Source organism: Rutilus rutilus (assembly GCF_951802725.1).
Source record: "Rutilus rutilus genome assembly, chromosome: 7".
Classification (NCBI taxonomy): domain Eukaryota; kingdom Metazoa; phylum Chordata; class Actinopteri; order Cypriniformes; family Leuciscidae; genus Rutilus; species Rutilus rutilus.
In genome coordinates this window covers 34,074,074-34,093,692 of record NC_140221.1, presented here as the reverse complement: position 1 = coordinate 34,093,692, position 19,619 = coordinate 34,074,074, and the positions used below count along the sequence as shown (strand labels likewise).

At 38.4% G+C, this 19,619-nt stretch overlaps 1 protein-coding gene across 1 annotated transcript; it reads left to right on the top strand.

Annotated features, from left to right (window-relative positions):
- Nucleotides 1-132: 132 nt before the first annotated feature.
- Nucleotides 133-19,619, top strand: trpm6 (transient receptor potential cation channel, subfamily M, member 6). Its single transcript, XM_084413159.1, has 40 exons — nucleotides 133-246; nucleotides 671-755; nucleotides 1,391-1,470; nucleotides 1,591-1,629; nucleotides 2,172-2,355; nucleotides 2,461-2,674; nucleotides 3,215-3,339; nucleotides 4,169-4,340; nucleotides 4,430-4,604; nucleotides 4,713-4,836; nucleotides 6,170-6,242; nucleotides 6,320-6,420; nucleotides 6,510-6,644; nucleotides 6,751-6,804; nucleotides 7,335-7,475; nucleotides 7,700-7,816; nucleotides 7,928-8,175; nucleotides 8,341-8,569; nucleotides 9,079-9,234; nucleotides 10,213-10,314; nucleotides 10,428-10,556; nucleotides 11,602-11,850; nucleotides 12,016-12,190; nucleotides 12,382-12,496; nucleotides 12,710-12,900; nucleotides 13,994-14,126; nucleotides 14,735-15,669; nucleotides 15,758-15,834; nucleotides 15,954-16,074; nucleotides 16,371-16,414; nucleotides 16,503-16,567; nucleotides 16,656-16,678; nucleotides 16,789-16,839; nucleotides 16,945-17,010; nucleotides 17,093-17,394; nucleotides 17,975-18,057; nucleotides 18,145-18,350; nucleotides 18,442-18,493; nucleotides 18,625-18,734; nucleotides 19,391-19,619. The coding sequence occupies exons 2-40, from the start codon at nucleotides 753-755 to the stop codon at nucleotides 19,456-19,458; spliced, it is 5,667 nt and encodes a 1,888-aa protein (XP_084269285.1). The 5' UTR covers nucleotides 133-246; nucleotides 671-752; the 3' UTR covers nucleotides 19,459-19,619.

Genomic DNA, 19,619 nt, shown 5'->3' with positions numbered 1-19,619 from the left:
TGTGATGTTATGCAACTAGCAATATTGGTCTGTCTTGAAAAAGCACGAGCTTCCCAGAACGAAACACAAGTTCGCAGTTAAAGTTCCAGCTGCATGTCCACACTCGACACTTACAGCACTTGGTAAAGCCCACCCATTTCCTAGACCTAGTTCATCGCACCTCTTCAATTATGCGCGTATAATGCAGGAATAAGAATACGCTGAATTTATGGAAAGCATGACTGGGAAAACAAGACTAATACACAGGTAAATAAAACGCTAAGCAGATCAGTGTGTTATCTTGGGTAATTGCCTTTTTCGGATGAAACGAAAACTTATATCCTTCAGGGATTTTCTCTCAGGCATGTTAAAACTTGTGTTTCAGTTATCTCATCTCCCATTCCGCACAGGATTGTTGTTTTGCATGCGTAGTTACAAGAGTTTGCGACTTCTTTTCGTTAAAATGCACGAATGTATTTGTACAGTAAGTCTAAGTAGGCTACTGTATGTTTTGTTTCGGTCACTGTTTCTCCCTTCTATTCGTTTTCATTTCTTCGGCTAGATGGCGGTATTTTAAGTTCTGAATTTTGTTTCTCTTTGAGTCTGATAATTTCACCCAATAATTCCCGGAAAAGGATGTTGTACGTAATTTTCCACCGCACGCTAAAGCATTGTTTTTTGTCTGGCAAAGATCTGCAATGCTGGAAGTATTCAGGAGTGCCTGAAAGTATTCACGACTGACTGACTCTACTGTAAAAGAGATTTGAGGGGAAATGGTATGTTGCATCACACACACACACACACACACACGCACACACACACACACACTGGTTTCTATGTTTTATGGGGACTTTCCATAGACATAATGATTTTTATATTGTATAAACTGCATATTCTATCCCTTAACCCTACCCCTAAACACAACCCTCACAGAAAACTTTCTGCAGTTTTACATTTTCAAAAAAACTTTGTTTTCCGCATGGTAACCAAAAATATCCCCACCACATAAGGTTTACCACCCACACACACACACCCCCACACACCCACACACACACACACACACACACACACACACACACACACACACACACACACACACACACACACACACACACACACACACTTATCAGTGTTATTTTAGTAATATTTAGTTTCATGTTTAAGTATAATATCGCTATTTAGCTTTAATTTATTATTTCAGTTTTAGTTTTAAGAATTGTATACTTCCAGTGTATATTATTTCAGTTAGTTTCCAAGACAACATTTCTCATTTTTATCTAATATTTTATTTCACATTTATTTTAATGAATAGAACATTTTAATAAGTGTAGTTAACAATAACAACTAATGTAGTGGAAAAAGTGGCCTATAATATGACAAACATTACAACTCTGTTGTCTGTTCCCTTCAGTCTAGATGCACTTGGATCCAGGCCACTTTTTACAAGAGAGAATGTGTCAAATTTCTGCCAGCCTCACGTGATCATCACAGGTGTGCTTAATAATCTTGATCGTCATATCTGCATATTATCTTTTATTGATGATAAGTGTAATTTAGGTTATTAATTTAGTCTTAAAAGACTAATGAATTGCAATTTTTACTGTTTTGCAGGTGTTATCCAGTGTGTCAAGTGTGCCAAAGCTTAGTAAGGTATTATTTATTTTTATCATCAGTACATATATTCTCTATTTATTTCCATGAACATGTTTTTCTCATTTTCCTTCTTTTTACGTAAAAGCTCACAGTCATGGAAATTTTTTATGATTCGTAAGAAATCATAGTAAAATCAGGGAAATCTTTTTTGTCATTTGTCAAATTTTTCTAGTCATACATGGTCACGATTTAAGTAAAACAAGGGAACAAATTATTGCAACGTGTAAAACGAGGGAACGAATTAGTAAAATGTGCCGGTGCATTAGTAAGTTGTGGGAACGAATTGTTCATTTGTGGCCACAATAAACATATTTTTTTCTCGCATGTCATTTGCGGGGCTCCGTCTAGTCATGCTCAGCCATGAAATATTTCATTGTAAAGATATTGCTCTTTGTGAGTGCGACCTCTATAAAATAATTTTTCAATTCCTTACCCAGTAATCACGACTGGAAAAGTCATAGTAATTCGCTGGTCAAAAGCTGTGGGAAACCTGAAAATATGAAGTTTCAACAGTCTCAAAGTGTCATCTCTGTCCTCAGATGTTGTTGTGGGAGGCTGATCGCGGAGCATGTGGGTCCGTACTCTGGCTTGCTGGGACGTGGCCCTGGGGCAGACCCTACTGATGAGGAGTGGTCAGTGCTGCGACACACCAGCATCAGTCACACCGATGCTTTCGGATCGCTGGACTTCCAGGGCAGCACAAAGCGCACATGTCGTGCCAAGGTTAGTGCATACAAGGACAAAAAAGCTCATCATTTAGATGCCTATTAACAGTGCATATATAATATGGGATCACGCATAGTACATTAAGAGCTATTTTCTCTACAGTATGTGCGTCTTTCCTGTGACACTCCACCAGAGCTCCTGGTGCAGCTGATGCTGAGAGAATGGCACATGGAGATGCCCAAGCTGGTGATATCCGTGCATGGAGGGGCTGAAAACTTCCCTCTGTCTCCACGGGTGTGTCAGGCCTTCAGCGCAGGGCTCATCACAGCTGCAGAGAGCACTGGAGCTTGGATACTGACTGATGGGATCAATACGGGTTTGTGTTTGTGGGTGCTAGTGGTATATGTGGAATGCACTTTAAACATCTTGTGTTTGCTATCACACCATTTTCTAGTGAAGTAGTTATATGTTGTATTAAAATATAAATAAATACTACAATATCATATAAATAATATTAAAATAACACTGATAAGGTCATTTTGATATCGAAGAGAGTTTATGCATACCTGTAACTCATTATGGCCTTATCAGTGTTATTTTAATATTATTTAAATGCTATTGTAGTATTTATTCGTATTATTAATACAACATTATAACATAGCAAACACAAGATGTTTAGATTTTTAGATTTTAGACAATTAGATTTTATTTTAATATTTACAGTTTTCTTTTTCTTTATTAGTTTTTATTCATTTATTTCAGTTAGTTGACAAAGCAACATGTTTACTCTTAAGTTTTATTTTTCAATCTAATATTTATATTTTATTTTATTTCAGGTTTATTTTAATTACTGAAAACAATTTTTAATAGTTTTAGTTAACAATAACAACTGGACATTATTTTTCCTTGCATCCAGGTGTGTCTAAGTATGTTGGTGATGCTGTAAAACTGTATGGGTCACATTACCACAGGAAGAGGAATGTTGTAGGGATCACACCCTGGGGGATTATTGAGAATAACAGTGACCTTATCGGCCGTGATGTGAGTTTTTATTCTGTTTCTACGTTATATTATTGAATTATATTGCACCGTGGGATCTGAGGTCATTGGAATTCAAAATCAGATTGAGGGTATGACAAAAAAACGGAAATGTTTTTCCTTGCTTTTTTGAAAAGTTTCACTTACAGACGACAACGTTGTCAAAACGATCCCCATTCATACTGATCCACGAAACCGACGATAGATTGAACATGTAATACGCATGCACATGACATCACCGTTTTCTCAAATTCATGTTTTTGTAGTTTACACAGAGACGATAATGGTATCGTTTTCAAAAACGTACCTGTGGAAACCCATTTTCAAGCCCCCAAACCGACGTTGTAGTGTAAATGAACGGCCAAAACGCATAAAAACGTTTCCGGTTTTAGTTGAAAAATGTTATTTCTGGGTCACTGATAAAATAAGTCAAATTGATCATGAGACTCTTTGTACCATCGGTCAGATGTTAGATCTCTTTAGATCATTCTTAAATACTACTGGAGACCATGATCATCAGCTTTTACAAACTTATGGAATTCATGCAGCTCAAGTGCTGCTGTCATTAGTGCAAAAAAAGGGACGAACCAAATATTCTGAAATATTAATGATTATATTCAAGTTTTCACTCAAATTGTTATACTGATTTTTATAAAACTTTCAATAGAAAATAATTTTCACTAGTGGCTTCAGACTTTTGAACCTCTTGTGTTGGCAGTGCAAAGAAATTAGCACCTAGCATTGTAATTGTTGTTATTTTGTTATATTATTATTTCCTGTATTTTATTCTGTGTCTGCTATACTGATGTTGGGGTTTATGGTCCTATGTCAGGTTCTGAGGCACTACCAGGCTCTGGGTAATCCCCTGAGCAAACGTGCCAGTCTGAATGGCATGCATTCGCACTTCCTGTTAGTTGATGATGGTACTATGGGTAAATTAGGTTGTCAAAACGACCTGAGGAAGAGACTGGAAAGGCATGTGCACTTTCAGAAGATCCACCCAAGTAAGTCAGTCTATGTCAACTGTTTTTGTTAAGTTAAATGATATGTGCATGTGTGATGTGTTTTTTTATGTGTGTGTGCTCATTTTAAGGGCTGCCTCAGCATGTACCTTTAGTGTGTGTTGTAGTAGAGGGGGGTCCTGCCATCCTCTCTGTGGTGCTGGAGTATGTGCACAGAAGTTCTCCTGTGCCTGTGCTGGTGTTTGAGGGAACAGGCAGAGCTGCAGACCTGCTGGCTTTAATACACAAACAAACAGCTGTAGACAGGTGTGTCTGACATAAATGTGTATGAATTTAATAATATTTTGGTGCTATTATATGGAATATTTTGACCATTGTTTCTGTGTATTGCTCTTGCACATATATTTGTCACAGAAAGTTGGATTCCGATATTAAAGAGGATGTCCTGCTGAGGATTCAGGATATGTTTGGTGTGGAGAGAGCAGAGTCCACTGAACTCCTTAACATACTTATGGAATGCATGGAACATAGAGAGCTTGTAAGTTCAGTTGCCTTATTTTAGTTCTCTCTGGAATACTTGATTGTTAAAGTTAAAGTTAGGGTTAATAAAGACATTTAATTTCAGCAAAGTTTAATGTTTGCAGTTGCAGTTATTCTTGTATTGATCCATTTATACTTTTTTTCTATTGTATCTTTTAATATCATATACTCATAGTCATACTCATATTCATGTGTTTTATTCTATCCGGTACAGGATAAGGGCTTATTAATTACGAAAACGATTATTTCTTTTTGCTAATTATTATTTTATTTTATTTTGTTTTTCAGGAACTGTTGTTAGATTCGTTTAGTTTTAGTTTTTCATTTATGTTGAAATCTCTATTTTGTTTCAGTTTACGAGAAACATTTTTTTGACCAATAGTTTCAGTTTTTATTTAAGAAAATAACCTTCCTCTCGAGTTTCCTACATAGCTCTGCTAGCTTCATGTCTCTTGTATCTTTAATTATGTGATCACCATAATCAAAATGTTCTGACCCATTAAAGAATTATTTATTTTTTAAATAAGGTGCTAAAATAAAAAATTTACAGTGGTATCCTCTGTCTTGGTAACGCCGCTCTCAGGAGATACCGATCAGCTTATTTGTAGATTGTTATCGTCAGTTCAGGAAATGTTATTCAGTCCTAACATTCTTGAGAACTTCACCAATGTTCTTTTCTTTCTAAGCTGTGAACCTCGTGCAACATATTCCAATCCCCTTCTGCATTTCTTTGGCTGTTTCCTCTTCTTCCGTCTTCTTCTTCCTCTCTCCTCCTACTTGGCGGTAAACACTGGTTGTTTTGTGTGATAAGATGCCTGCTGTGTATCGGTCTCTGTCACTACGCCGAAAGCTCTGATGCTAAGCCTCCATCAAACGGAATGTTGTAGTTTACCACACCCATCCCACATCGCTGAGCGTCTAAATTGAGAGAGAACAGAATAATTGGAATGATGGCGCATGAAACGTATTTCCATATTAATCGAGTAGAAGGGATTAATTTGGTCCCCAGGCGTACAGATTCTTTGATTGGGTATGAATCACTCTTGTGAAGACGAAATGCCAAAGGCATGTTAAGAGAAGAACATCTCCTCTGGGTGTCTTATAGAGTTACATGCATTTATATATTGGCATGGGATGCTGGTGGTTTCAGACTAATACCAAACAAAATAAATAACTGCTGGCTATATTGAACACGACACAACTGCAGTGGCACTAGTTTGCAAATCTGTTTTAATGCTGGCCATCTGTGTTGATTAAAATTCATTTTTTATGTGCAACTTATGGACTCTTTTTTTTTAATGAGGTCAAACTTCAACATTTTTTCATGTTAGATCACCATTTTTGACTCGGAGTCTGAGGACCTACAAGAGGCAGATGTTGCAATCCTGTCTACATCACTGAGAGGTGTGTAATGCTTAATAATAATCACATTATTTAAAGTTTGGATTAATGTGGTAATTCCCCCAAAAATGAAAATACAGGTACCAGAGCTTCCCCTGAGGAGCAGCTGAATATCACGTTGGCCTGGGACAGGGCTGATATCGCAAAGGACCACATTCTGGTGTATGGACAACAGTGGCAGGTACAGTAAACAAGTTATGATGTCACAGCCAGGATTAAGGCTTTTTTGAGTTAGAACAGATGTGTATAACCCAGCACTGGATTTTGTAGGTGGGATCTCTGGAGCAGACCATGTTGGATGCCCTGATAATGGATCGTGTCAGTTTTGTGAAGCTACTAATTGAAAACGGCATGACCATGAGCCGCTTCTTGACCATCTCTCATCTGGAACAGCTCTACAACATAGTGATTATCATTCTCATACCACTTACATGAAGCTTTTGTCTCTGATATAAGCAAGCGTCTTTGATCCTTCTTGTTCTTATGATAAATATATATTTGTATTTTCCAGCATAAAGGCTCATCAGATCATTTCCTTCGCCACATCATTGAGGATGCCAAACAGGTTTGTGTAGAGGAAACCCTTTAAAATCGGTTCTGCATTGTGAATTTCATAGGTCAAGGGTTGTCAATTGGTCAACTGTTTTGGAAAATATTCATTAAACAAAAATACAATATTAAAATAACTTTACTGAGCTTTGCCATCACGGCAATAAATTACATTTTAAAATATATTAAAATTGAAAGCAGTTATTTTTCATAATAATAATATTTGACAATATTCCTATTTTTACTGTATTTTTGATTAAAAGAAATGCATCCTTGGCAAGCATAAGAGACTTCTTTCTAAAACAATCTTACCAACCCCAAAATATATACTACATATAGTTACGTTAATAATAATTATTTTAATGGCTTTGCAAATTTAACATCATAAAGTATGTACATATATGAATAGGATAATAAATGCATGTTGTTATTATTATAGGTCAGGCTTAAAATGTAACACTCAATTTTCTTTCTCCATTTGTCAATCCACCAAGGGGCCCTTGACCTGAAAAAGTGTTTCCTTAAGCATTTTCTTTGTTTTTGTAGACTCGTCTGCCTGCTGTTTATAAGATATCTTTAATTGACATCGGAATGGTGATTGAATACTTGATTGGTGGAGCTTATCGAAGCACATATACACGCAAGAGCTTCCGACTCATGTACAGTCGCTTCCATAGCCCAGCAAAGGTCTGCCTCCTTTCTGCCATCCAGCTGCTACATAATGACAAATATATTGTATGTTGTTTGTGTTAAGTCTGACATAGTGTTTTTGATCTCTGATAATTCATTTGTAGAATAATTTTAGCCAATAACTATGCATTTGTGTGTTTTGAAATCTTTCGGACAAGAATTTCCATTTCCTTTAGACATTTTCTAACTTAAATTTAATGAGCTATGTTGATCGGGGATAGGAGGGTGGTAAGGAGACATCCAGCCCCTTCAGCAAGGCCAGGAAAGCAGCTCGAACTCCAGAGACCTCCCAATCTCGCTCCCATTTCCACAGAACCGCTCAGCCGTTCAGACACCAGGTCCTTTGTGCTTTTTCATTCTGTTCATAGATGCAACAATGAGTCATGCAATTACGAATACTTTCACAATCATTCCATTTATTAAAAACACCCAGAATTGTGTCTTTGCAGGAGGGTGCGGTAGCACCTCAGGACCTGAAGTCAGCCCAGAGCCCCGACTTTGTATGCACTTTTAACGACCTGTTTGTGTGGGCAGTGCTCAAGCATCGGCAAGAGATGGCGCTGTTCCTGTGGCAGCATGGAGAGCAGGCTATGGCCAGGGCGGTTGTGGCCTGCAAGCTCTACCGTGCTATGGCAGTGGAAGCCAAGGAGAGCAATATGAGTGACAGCATGGCCGAGGAGCTGAAGAAGAAGTCTCTGTCAGTTTCGTTTTTTCCTCGTTCCAAAGCTAATTACAACCTCCATGTGCCAAATGGCGTTTAATGGATATAACATTGGATTAGAAAGAACTGTATCTCGAGTTTAAAAATGTTGTGTTTGAAAGTTGTCAAAATAACGCAATGTGATTGTACTGATTTTTCTAGAGAGTTTGGAGAGCTGGCTGTGGATCTCCTGGATCAGGCTTTCAGAGAGAACGAGCGCATGGCGATGAAGCTGCTGACCTGGGAGATGAAGGACTGGAGTAACTTCACCTGTCTGCAAATGGCCGTCTCCTCAAGACTAAGGCCCTTTGTGGCTCACAACTGCACTCAGATGCTCCTCACAGACTTGTGGATGGGCCGCCTCAACATGAGAAAGAACTCCTGGTTCAAGGTGTGTTGAATTGCTTAATAATTGTGTTTGAAAAATGTGACATAATAACATGAATTAACTTGTATAGCTTAGCACTGTTTTTAATAGTTTCTTTTTTTTTTTCAACTATGCTGCAGAAAGGATAAATATTTGGGGTGTTGTTTAATTATAAACATTACCGTTTTGTAATTTTTCTCAATAATTACACATGCATAAGCACTCCATGCAACATGTTTCGATCCCATCCCCCTCTCTTACTCCAGAAGTTTCATTCGCTGCTGTAAGCTCCATGGTTCAAGGAGGCAAAAGTAAAACTAAGAAATTACTCAGGCAGGTCAGCTCTCCTAGAAGCAGAACGGAAGTGACACTAATAACTTGCATTTCAAACATATTTGTCAAGCTGGCAGCCGTGTGCCTACAGATTCATTTTATTTTTTGTTCTTTTGACATTTATCATTTTACAGCAGAGTTGTGACCCAGATCTGTTTCTTAACGGCTGTTGTCCAAAAACCACTTCCTTTCATGTCCAGATTATTGCCAGTATTCTGATGCCTGTGGCCATTCAGATGCTAGAGTTTAAGAGTCAGGCAGAGATGTCCCATGTTCCTCAGCCCCAAGAAGCCTTGCAGTTTGGGTGGGACCCAGGAAGCCCTGGGGCATCAGAACAAGAACGCGCGGCAAATGCAGTAAGTAATTTAGACAGACTCACTGTAACAATACACCACACACCAATTATGTTTTTGCAGCTGGGGAGCCCATTCAGTTTGTTAGACTGATTCAAACCGACCACTCTTTTATTTTATTTTATTTTTTATTAAGTTATGAGAGTCATTCATTTGTAAATCAAACTACACGGGTCATGCTGTATAAACTACAATAAAGCTATTCTTTTGAAGAAGCAAAACTACATTTAAATCTTAAACTTAGTTTTAAATCTGTTACCCTAACTAACCTAGTTAATTCTGTGCAGGGTCTTGAATTGGCAATTCAATTAGTTAATTTGCCTGAACTATCCAAATGAACCGTTTCACTAGAGGGCTATTCACACCTAGAATGCTAAATATAAAGATAACTATATTAGTGTACAGAGATGTATTCTAAGCACGTGCTACAGTTTTGTTGTCTGCCACTTTAAATTCTCGAGCTTTTAAAAAGCCTTTTGCATTCTGATTGGCAGATTGCAGGAGCTGGAAAAATCATAAAAAAAATTGAAAGGTTGGACTTCACTATTCTCATAGAATTAAGAAGATTATTAAAACTTTTTAGTTATAGTTATCATTAGAGTTTTTATCCTTGGTGTGGACGACCCTTGATAGAGGATAGTTTGAAGAGTTTGTTTCTTTCCTCAGCTCACGCGGCTGTAAAACTGCTTGCACAATACAATGTGAAATTAACACAGGAATGTAGCCACATTACTCATTAAAAAAAATGACTACAACTTCTTACTGGAAAAAGCTGCACTTTTTTTGAAAACATGTAAACTAGTCATGGTATGACCTCACTACTCTCACTAAGTTGTGACTCCGCTACTCTTACTAAGTTGTGACCACACTACTCTCAGTTAGTCACTTCCCAATACTGCTGACAACCTATTAACACGCTACTCAGTCTTTGACTTCTTATGGCACAGTGTGTAATTTACATTGACAGTGATCTTTCTCTAGATTCAGGGTGATGAGGAGAGAGGGAGTAGATGTCTTTGTCCCTGGACCAGAAAGGTGTATGACTTCTATACTGCTCCAGTGGTCAAATTCTGGTTTCACACAGTAGGTTTCCCCTTAATTCCCCAGAGCTTTCCCCATTCTTTCATTACACCCTCTCGCTCCATTTGTCATCCTTTTCAACCTTCCATCTCTGAAGATCTGATTTGTCCACACAGATGGCATTCTTGGGTTTCCTCATGATGTTCTCTTATACTGTGCTGGTGAGGCTGGAGGAGAAACCCAACATTCAGGAGTGCTTGGTCATAACTTACATCCTGACCATGGCAGCGGAGAAAGCTCGAGAGGTAAAATACATATACAGTATGACATCATCAGTGTCTGCTTTTGTCTGTGAATGGTTGTCAATGTGAATTGGCTCAGTGCCCTTTTGCAGCTGTTCATGGCAATTAAATAATAAAATGCTTCTTCGAAATGTCTTATCTTAACCAAGCTGGATTCCGAAGGTCTTCTGGAAGGTACTATCTCTTTCTGATTAGGGAGTTTTCAACTTGACCCTGAGAATGCCACTGTCCGACTCCCCCATCCTCTGTTATCTATGAACTCAGCTACAGTTCATTGGTGGGAATTATTAACAGAGTTCTGACATAGACTATATGTTCGAGAGATTGTTTATAGTAATTTGGTTAGAAATATACTCTGAATAACAAATATCTATCTATCTATTTATCTGTCTGTCTGTCTGTCTGTCTGTCTGTCAGTCATGACATATTGCATATAGCTTATTGTTGGGCCTATCCACTATTCAGTCCACAAAGGTATCTGCTCCAACAAACATCCTTAATATCACTGTGAGGTGGATAGGCCCAACAATATGCTAAATTATTAGCATGACATATATGTAATTTTAGAGTTTTCACGTGCTCAACAGCTAATAATTCACTGTAATCATTATAAAGAAACCATTCCCATCCTTATTGTTAGTGAAACCTGTATTTCAATTTGGCTGGGTCGAATATTATTTTATCTTGCATTACGCTTTGTTCCTGATGATCAAGGTAGCATGTCAGTTAACCTGTTCATTTGCGTCTGTCTAATTCGGCTAGCTTTTACCAAGTGACAGATTAATTTTTTGCCACAATACAGTACTGTTTGATTTCATGCATAATATTGGATGTAAATGACAACAGATATGGGAAGAGTTTGAACTTTTATATGGTTATGAACATTATTATTTCCATTTAGCAGTTTTTATTTCTCTGCTGTCCATGACCCTTTAGAACAAACCTGCTACTCAATTTTGGTTCATAACCCACCAGTTGAGAGCCACCGATTGACTTATTAAGTATATTATGTTGAGAGTTATGATAATGGGTACTGTGTGTTTTCTAGGTGTGGGTATTGGAGCCCAGGAAGTTCACTAAGAAGTTAAAGGTGTGGTTCAGTGAGTACTGGAATATCAATGACTTCATGGGCATCCTCCTGTTCATGGTTGGGGTCTCCCTCCGGTGGCATCAAGAAACGCGCTTAGCCAGTCATATTGTCTACTCTTTGGATTTTATCTTCTGGTCTGTCAGACTTCTGGACCTGTTCGCTCTGAATCAGCATGCAGGACCCTACCTGACCATGATCACCAAAATGGTGTGTAATTTAAATGTATTAGTAGATAAGTCTACATCTACATGTAACATTTACTGTAATGTTTTTCTTAAACTCAGAATTAAAAGATCTTTTATAACTTTGTGATGTGTTTCACAATAATAGATAATACAATTTAAAATGTGTATATATGACTTTCTCCCACAGATGAGCAATATGTTCTATATCGTAGTCATTATGGCGATTGTGCTGGTCAGTTTCGGCACGTCCAGGAAGTCTATCCTTTCCCCTGATGAGGGTCCGTCCTGGAGTCTGCTCAGAGATGTAGTCTTCCAGCCCTACTGGATGATCTTTGGGGAGGTGTATGCTGGAGAAATTGATGGTGAGTAAAACAAAAAGACAAGACCATTCAGTCTGTTCAGTTCATCTGATTTGACTAAACCTTTTCCCACAGCTTGGATGTCAGAACATAGTTCACCCTTTACATCTTTTAGATGATTTACTCTATTATTTTTAATTGTAAGACATTTTTATTTTATATTCTATTGTGATCATCCTTTTTGTTTTTGCCAGCCTGTAGTAAACCTGAAACCTGTGTCCCTGGAGCCTTCCTCACCCCCTTCCTGCAGGCCGTCTACCTTTTTATTCAGTACATCATCATGGTCAATGTACTCATTGCCTTCTTCAAGTATGCACTTCATTTTCATCTTTAAGACTTGTCATTCGCTCACATATTTTGATCTGTTTCCTGGTGTAATAATGATACTTTTTTCTGTTGAGTTGTTGGACTAATATACGGCATGGCATCCAGATTGGAAGAGCATTGCAGCGTTGATGTATTGTTGGATCTTGGTTGCTTTGTGATGGTTTAACCTACTTTGCCTTATTATTCACTTCACAGCAATGTTTACTTTGACATGAGCTCCATATCCCGTAAGCTGTGGAAATATAACCGCTATCGTTACATCATGACCTATCAGGAGAAACCGTGGCTGCCGCCCCCTCTCATCCTTCTCAGTCACATGACTCTGTGTCTCAGTTCCATGTGGCAAAAGCACAGCAAGGCATCCAAACGAGGAAGAACTGGTCTAAGTAAGTGTGTGTTTGTATGTAATTTTATTAACCATCATAGTCCTCTGTGTTATGTCTTACAAAATTGACACACAGAGGTAGGATTGTGACAATACAAAAAAAGATTATAGTAGTGGATACATGGATATGTTCAGTGTTAGAACAATAGAACAAACATTAACAGCAGTATCAAGTATTCCAAAAAAAATCCATAAATTGAACATTAAATATATTATTAAATTAAAATATTTATTTTAATTTACTCATAGTATTCTTCACATAGTATTCCTCGCTGAGTTTGACTGAGAAGCAGATCTGTCTATTAGAGGTATACTATTGTGATGCATTATGAAATCTAAAATTTCACAATTCAATTGAGTCTCAATTCAATTCAATCCAGTTAAATTATTTTGGAGAGATTCAAAATGTTTGCTGAAGAAATAAACTTAAAGGGGTGGTTGATTATGATTTCACTTTTCTAACTTTAGTTAGTGTGTAATGTTGCTGTTTGAGCATAAACAACATCTGCAAAGTTACAACGCTCAAAGTTCAAAGCAAAGGGAGATATTTGCTTTTAAAGAAATCGTTTTTTAAGGACTTCAACAAACGGCTGGTAGGGACTACACAACATTCCTCCCGGGTTAGTGACATCACTAACCCTAAAATGTACATAAACCCCGCCCCCAGAACACGATTTATAGATTATCAAGACAGAAAAAGGACACAAGCTCTGAGCAGCAGCTCATTTGCATTTAAAGGGACAGACACAAAAACGGTGCATTTTTGCTCACTCTCAAAAAGTGACAACATTAACATGCTATATAAAAATATCTGTGGGGTATTTTGAGCTAGAACTTCACATACTGGGGACATCAGAGATTTATTTTACATATTGTAAAAATGGAATTATACCACCCCTTTAAAAGACAGTATCTTATGCTCTATTTTCAAGATAATCTAGAAAATAATCAGGCTTTACATTCAGAGTCTCAAATTAGTCAAATGAGTTATTGATCCAATACAAAAATAGAACATTCTGTTGTTTCTTAAAGTCCCATTTGTATACAGGATATTATCACCAGTTAAGTGTATTGCTGGTACTGCATGTTTACAGAATTACTCCTGGCCCCAAATGATCTGAAGAAGTTGCACGAGTTTGAGGAGAAGTGTGTCGCTGGATATTTCAGAGACAAAAAGGAGAGTCAACATAGCAGCGAAATCAACCGGATTCGCTGTGCAGCTGACAAGTGAGTGCATCTCCCAGAACTCATTTGGATGCAGCAGGAAATTACATCAGTTTTGTTTTAGTTAATCTATCAGTTGACTGAACTTTGTATATGAAGTTATGCATCTGAATTCCCATTTTATATTATTTTGAGTTTGAGTTTATTTTCTTATAAAGCACATTCCTGCTGCAACGAGTGTAGCCTAAAGTGCTGTACAATACAGTCATAAAACCAAACATAACACAATAAAACAAGACTACTTGAAAGACCAAAATTGAGTTCTCTTTCTTGAGAACTAACATTTCTAGAGGGGGGCGCCCAAGTAATTAGAGATATGGAGCGAAGAGTTAAACAACCCAAGAGCTAAACAACAGATAAGGGCCCAAAACAACAACATCAGTTTGCTCTCATTTAAGTGGAGAAAATTCTTAGCCATCCAGCCTTTTACATCTTCAAGACACTTACTAATGTTGGAAAAGGACCTATCAATCGAGTACAATGGGACATAGAGTTGTGTCGTTGGCATAAAAGTGGTATGCAATCTGATGTTCTAAAAATAGAACCTGATGGTTTTGTTTATCTTAAATGGAATTGTAGAATAGTTTGTTTACTACAGTGTTTGTTTCTAGGGCTGAAGAGATGGCTGGAATATTAGTTGAGGTTGCGGAGAAGGTCAGTATCATCCAAGACGATCTGCGCACTTTAGATTGTCACTTGGGGCAGTTGCAGGACTTGTCTGCTTTAGCAGTGGACACTCTAAACCTCCTCTCAGCCACAGACAACCAGCAGCTAGAAGTGGCCCGTCTTGGTCAGAGTCAACCAATTACATGCCGCCACGAGCAAGTGTCCCATAGCTGCTGTCTCCGCATTGGTGGAAGTGTCGCGCCCAGCCAAGCACTTCCGTCTCCAAAGCATTACCGCAGTATGCCACCTTCCCTGCTCCGAGGTTTGGGGCCTGGCCGGCAGCGTCCTTCCCTGGAGTTGCCACCAGGGACGAGTGTCGGACCCTTTGAGGTCAGGAGCAAATGCATGTTGGCAAACCCTGAGGAAGAAGATTATAGTTTTAGGTGGCCCCTACAGCATGGCGATTCAAGAGAAGGTGTATCAATGGAATGCGATCACTCTTTACCTCACCTATGCACTGGATGGAGGGACAAGGGAATGTATGGATCTGGGGAACCATCACGTGCCAGTTCTCCCACCATGCCATTTATGAGGGACTTACAGCTTCAACCCAGCCATGAGGAGTCTATGGAGGAAGAGGACGATGAGGACGACTTGCACGCAATATCCAGAGCCTCCAGCCACACGTTCCTGCTCGCAGACTCCCAGAGTGATGGAGACCGAGCAGTTGGGATCAAAAACCCGGCATTCTACAGGCTTGATGATGGTGAACGCCTCACAAGACCACAAGGACTTTCAGGCAGGAAATGGGCCTATGATCTGGAGCAGAGCCGCTCGCTCTCAGCTAGTGTGGAGAAAATGGCCATGCCTGATACAGCAACATCAGAGCACGGCAGGCGGACGCTTCTTATGCCTCCCCACCACAGCCATGACCAGAAAGGTATAATGGATGCATATCATAACAATATACTAAGTAACAACCTCAGTTTCTGTTTAATAACCAGTTTATGACTATCTGTAATCTGTAGGATTATCTAAGATCTTTAGAAGACAAAAGTCATTTGGGAAAAAGTCCATAAAGACCAAAGCAGGAACTCCTGAGAATGTAAGCCATCCTGCTATGTCCGTTTAATTTAATTGCATGCAAGTTGTGCACGAGTGGTGGTCTTCCATGTAGCACTAGTGATAGTCATATGGTCAAGTGGTGCCTCTGTCTCCTCTTAGGTAAAACTAGATGAAATGCGGGGATGCATGCATGAGTTTGACCCACGCAGAAAAAGGAAGAGGAAAGTAAAAGGCCTGTTTGACCGGAGATTCAGAACCTCAGTCAGTCTAACCCAGCTGAGTATGTTTTTTAAAATACATTTACAGGTGTAATTATATGCATATATGTAAATATTTAAAAAAGAAAAAAATGTAAGTATGTATTATTTCCCCAAAACCCCTGCTGTATGTCACAAAAAGACAACAAGGCATTCCAAAACAGGAACTTAGTTCATTTTTGTTAAATATCAAGCAATTGAGCAGTCTGCTTAGAATTTGCTTTTCTAAATTAGTTTTTACGTGTGGAATTGCTGGCGGAAGTAAAATGACAGTAACCCACAAAGTGACAATGGGATAATTTTTCATTTTATTTACTAGATGTTGACCAAGTGGATTCCACAAAACCGGCGCCATTATGGCTGGTAAGTTCACCTGTAGTGATTTGGTCATTTGATTTCTTTCCTGTTTGTGAGACATTTGATTTGGCTGTGTGTTATGATCTCTCTTCAGAACACTGTGAGTCCAGGGCAGCCACTTCTAAGCAGCTGGGCCAGGTCTATCAGTCAAAGACCTTCGTAAGTTAAGTTTTTGATTTGATGAGACATTTTAAGTAATCACAGAAAACATTTCTAGCTGTTCACCTAATTTCTCTACTTCTTGTAGGGTAAGCAGTATGACACAAGAAGGTAATTGTACATTCTTTATATTGTTAGTGTGTTTATGATGTGAGTAAATTTCATGGGTTTAATTTTGGTGAAAGACATGTTTTTTGTGCTCTCTCTTTGTGTGGTGTTAGTAAGGAGCTCTACGTTTAAATTGACAGAAGATTTAGGCCAGCATTACTCTGGTGAGTAATAACTATAATAATCACCTCAAATATATATATACAATTTTTTTTATATATATATATATGGTTGATCTCTTTTGGTGATTTTCTTTCTTTTTCTTTCAGCAATGGAGAGAAACAACCTAATGAGACTGGCTCACTCTATACCATTCACCCCTGTGTCGTTATTGGGTAAATAATCTAACCATGGTTGTTATTTAACCAGTGATGGACATATTTGGCTATTTTCATAAATGTCCTCTGCACTATTCAGGTGGTGTTGAGGTCTGTATATATACACTGGAGGAGACAGAAGCAGGATCTTCTCTTGGGAATCAGTCCTCTGGCATCTCCGCCTGGCTTCAGCACGGGCGTACCGCTGTTCTTCAACCGTTAGCCCACCAGGAAGTGCTGGATGGGGGTCTGCGCAGGGCCACCAAGGTGTTGTGTACCTGGGCTGAGGGTGATGTGTTGAAGCTGGGCTCAGTGTATGTCGTGAAAGCCTTTAGGCCAGAGGTGGTTCGCATCTGGCAGAAAGTTTTCCCAATCAGCACTTCTCTTCATCTCTGTCTGCGGGTACATCTTTGACATTTTGAAATATTATGAACAGTAATGTAAATAAACTGTAAATTCTGCAATTGATAGATTTACGTAACTTTCATTGTCAGATCAATTTATTGATCTATTGATTATCACCTATTATCTACAGACAGTATATACAGTATATGTATTGTTTGGAATAATTAAACATTTTTTATGTTTTTGAAAGAAGCCTTTTATGCAACCTAGGCTGAATTTAATGAATATTAAGCAGCAAAAACTGCTTTTAACATTGGTAATAAGAACCATTATTAACAATTGAGCTCCAATAATAATTGATAATAACTGAGCACCAACTCAGCATATTAGAATGATTTCTGAAGGATCACATGACACTGAAGACTGCTTTGCCATCCAAATGACATATTAAAATATATTACCACTGAAAACAGTTATTTTAAATTGCAATATTTCACAATATTACTGTCTGCTATATAATATCACAACATTACTTAAACACAGCTTTGGTGAGCATAAGAGAGCCTAAAAAACTATAAAAATTATTCCAAACTATTCTCTCTGCGTCTCTATTGAATACTTCCTCTCCAACCTGTAGGAAATCCAACAACAGAGAGCAGCACAAAAACTCATGCAGCGATTCAACCAAGTTAAACCTAGCAGTGTTCCCTACAGTTCTAGGTCAGCATTATGAATTCTATCTGCATTATTATGATGATAAGACGTTGATTATGTATATGACTATGTATAGTCTATGTATGTGTGCAGGTTTCTGGATGTCTCCTTGCTGCACTGGCGCTCAGACGGCCAGTGGCTGACTGTTGAGAAGAACATGAGTGGACATTTCAGGAAATACAACAATAACACAGGAGAGGAGATCTCGCCCTCCTCTGGTCTGGAGGAAGCAATTCTAGCGTTCTCTCACTGGACATACGAGTACACCAACAAGGAGCTGCTAGTGCTGGATCTACAAGGTATAGATAAGCTTACTCTAAGAGCTTGTATGATTATTATTATTGGAAAATTGATTGTGTTGATGAACTGAATCTTTATTTTTATTATAAGGTGTGGGAGTGGACCTCACTGACCCCTCACTGATCAGAGTAGATGATAAAAGGTAAATAAGCACAACACATATGTAGCATCATAAATGTTTAAATATATTTACTAAAATGGGATATTTGTTTTTGGAAATGTGCAAATGCATTTGTTTACTCTGCTCCTAAGTAAAGTTTTCTCCTGTTGTAGCTCCTCCGGAGAGATGGCGTTTGGACCTGCCAATTTGGGTGATGATGCAATCCAGAGCTTTGTTCTCAAGCACACTTGCAACTCCTGCTGTAAGAAGCTCGGTCTCTCAGGTGAGGTAACACTCATGTCACAGGTTGAGGGTTGAACTTTCAGGACTCTTTTATTTTTTACTTCCTGCTGTGGCAGATCTCGCAAATACGGCCTACCTTCATGTTTCCAACTTTAGAAGTGATTTGATAGTTCATTTGAAAAAAGCAAACTTCAAAATGAACAGGAAAAGCCGTCTAATTAAGCCTGAAGGTTTAGAAAAAATTCTAATGAGGCAGAAATTATTTCATTTCCATGACAGCAAAGGCATGCAGAAGAGGGGCGTGGTTTCCTTTGTGGCATGTGGAGTGTTCTCTTTGATTACATATTTAATAGTTCTTTGTGCGTTAGAGAGTGTTGACTTTGATTAGATATTAATTACTGTCTCATGGAAGACATATGAGATGCCTGTTGTTTGTATCAAGAGGGAGGCTTTGCTTCAGATGTACAGGGATAAAAAATAAACAAACAAACGAAAACCACTCCGCCACATTTGTTTGATATTTCAAAGGTGCTTTGTTTTTTATTCGTCTTGCGTCCTCTCCAAGAACCACATCAAATCAAAACAAATTATTAATGTACAATCCACAAATTTCATTTCGGATCTTAAGAAAAGCATCTCTCTGTGATAAATTATGTATATGCACCGCAATTGTGTATATTGTGTTTGGCTTTTCAGATTTGAAGAGTTGCGGCAGCCAAAAGAAGTCAGTTCCTGCCTTTGATGAGGCGAGCAGCACAGTTTAACCTCTGACCTGGAAATAGACTTTATCAAATCCACAGAGGGTATGCAAAGACTCCGAGACGCAGATCAGCTTCCAGTGGAGCTCGTCATGTTCACATCCTGTTTCCTCTAATCCCTACTATATATAAATAAAAGTAGTAAAAAGCTGCTCAAGGTGCCAAAA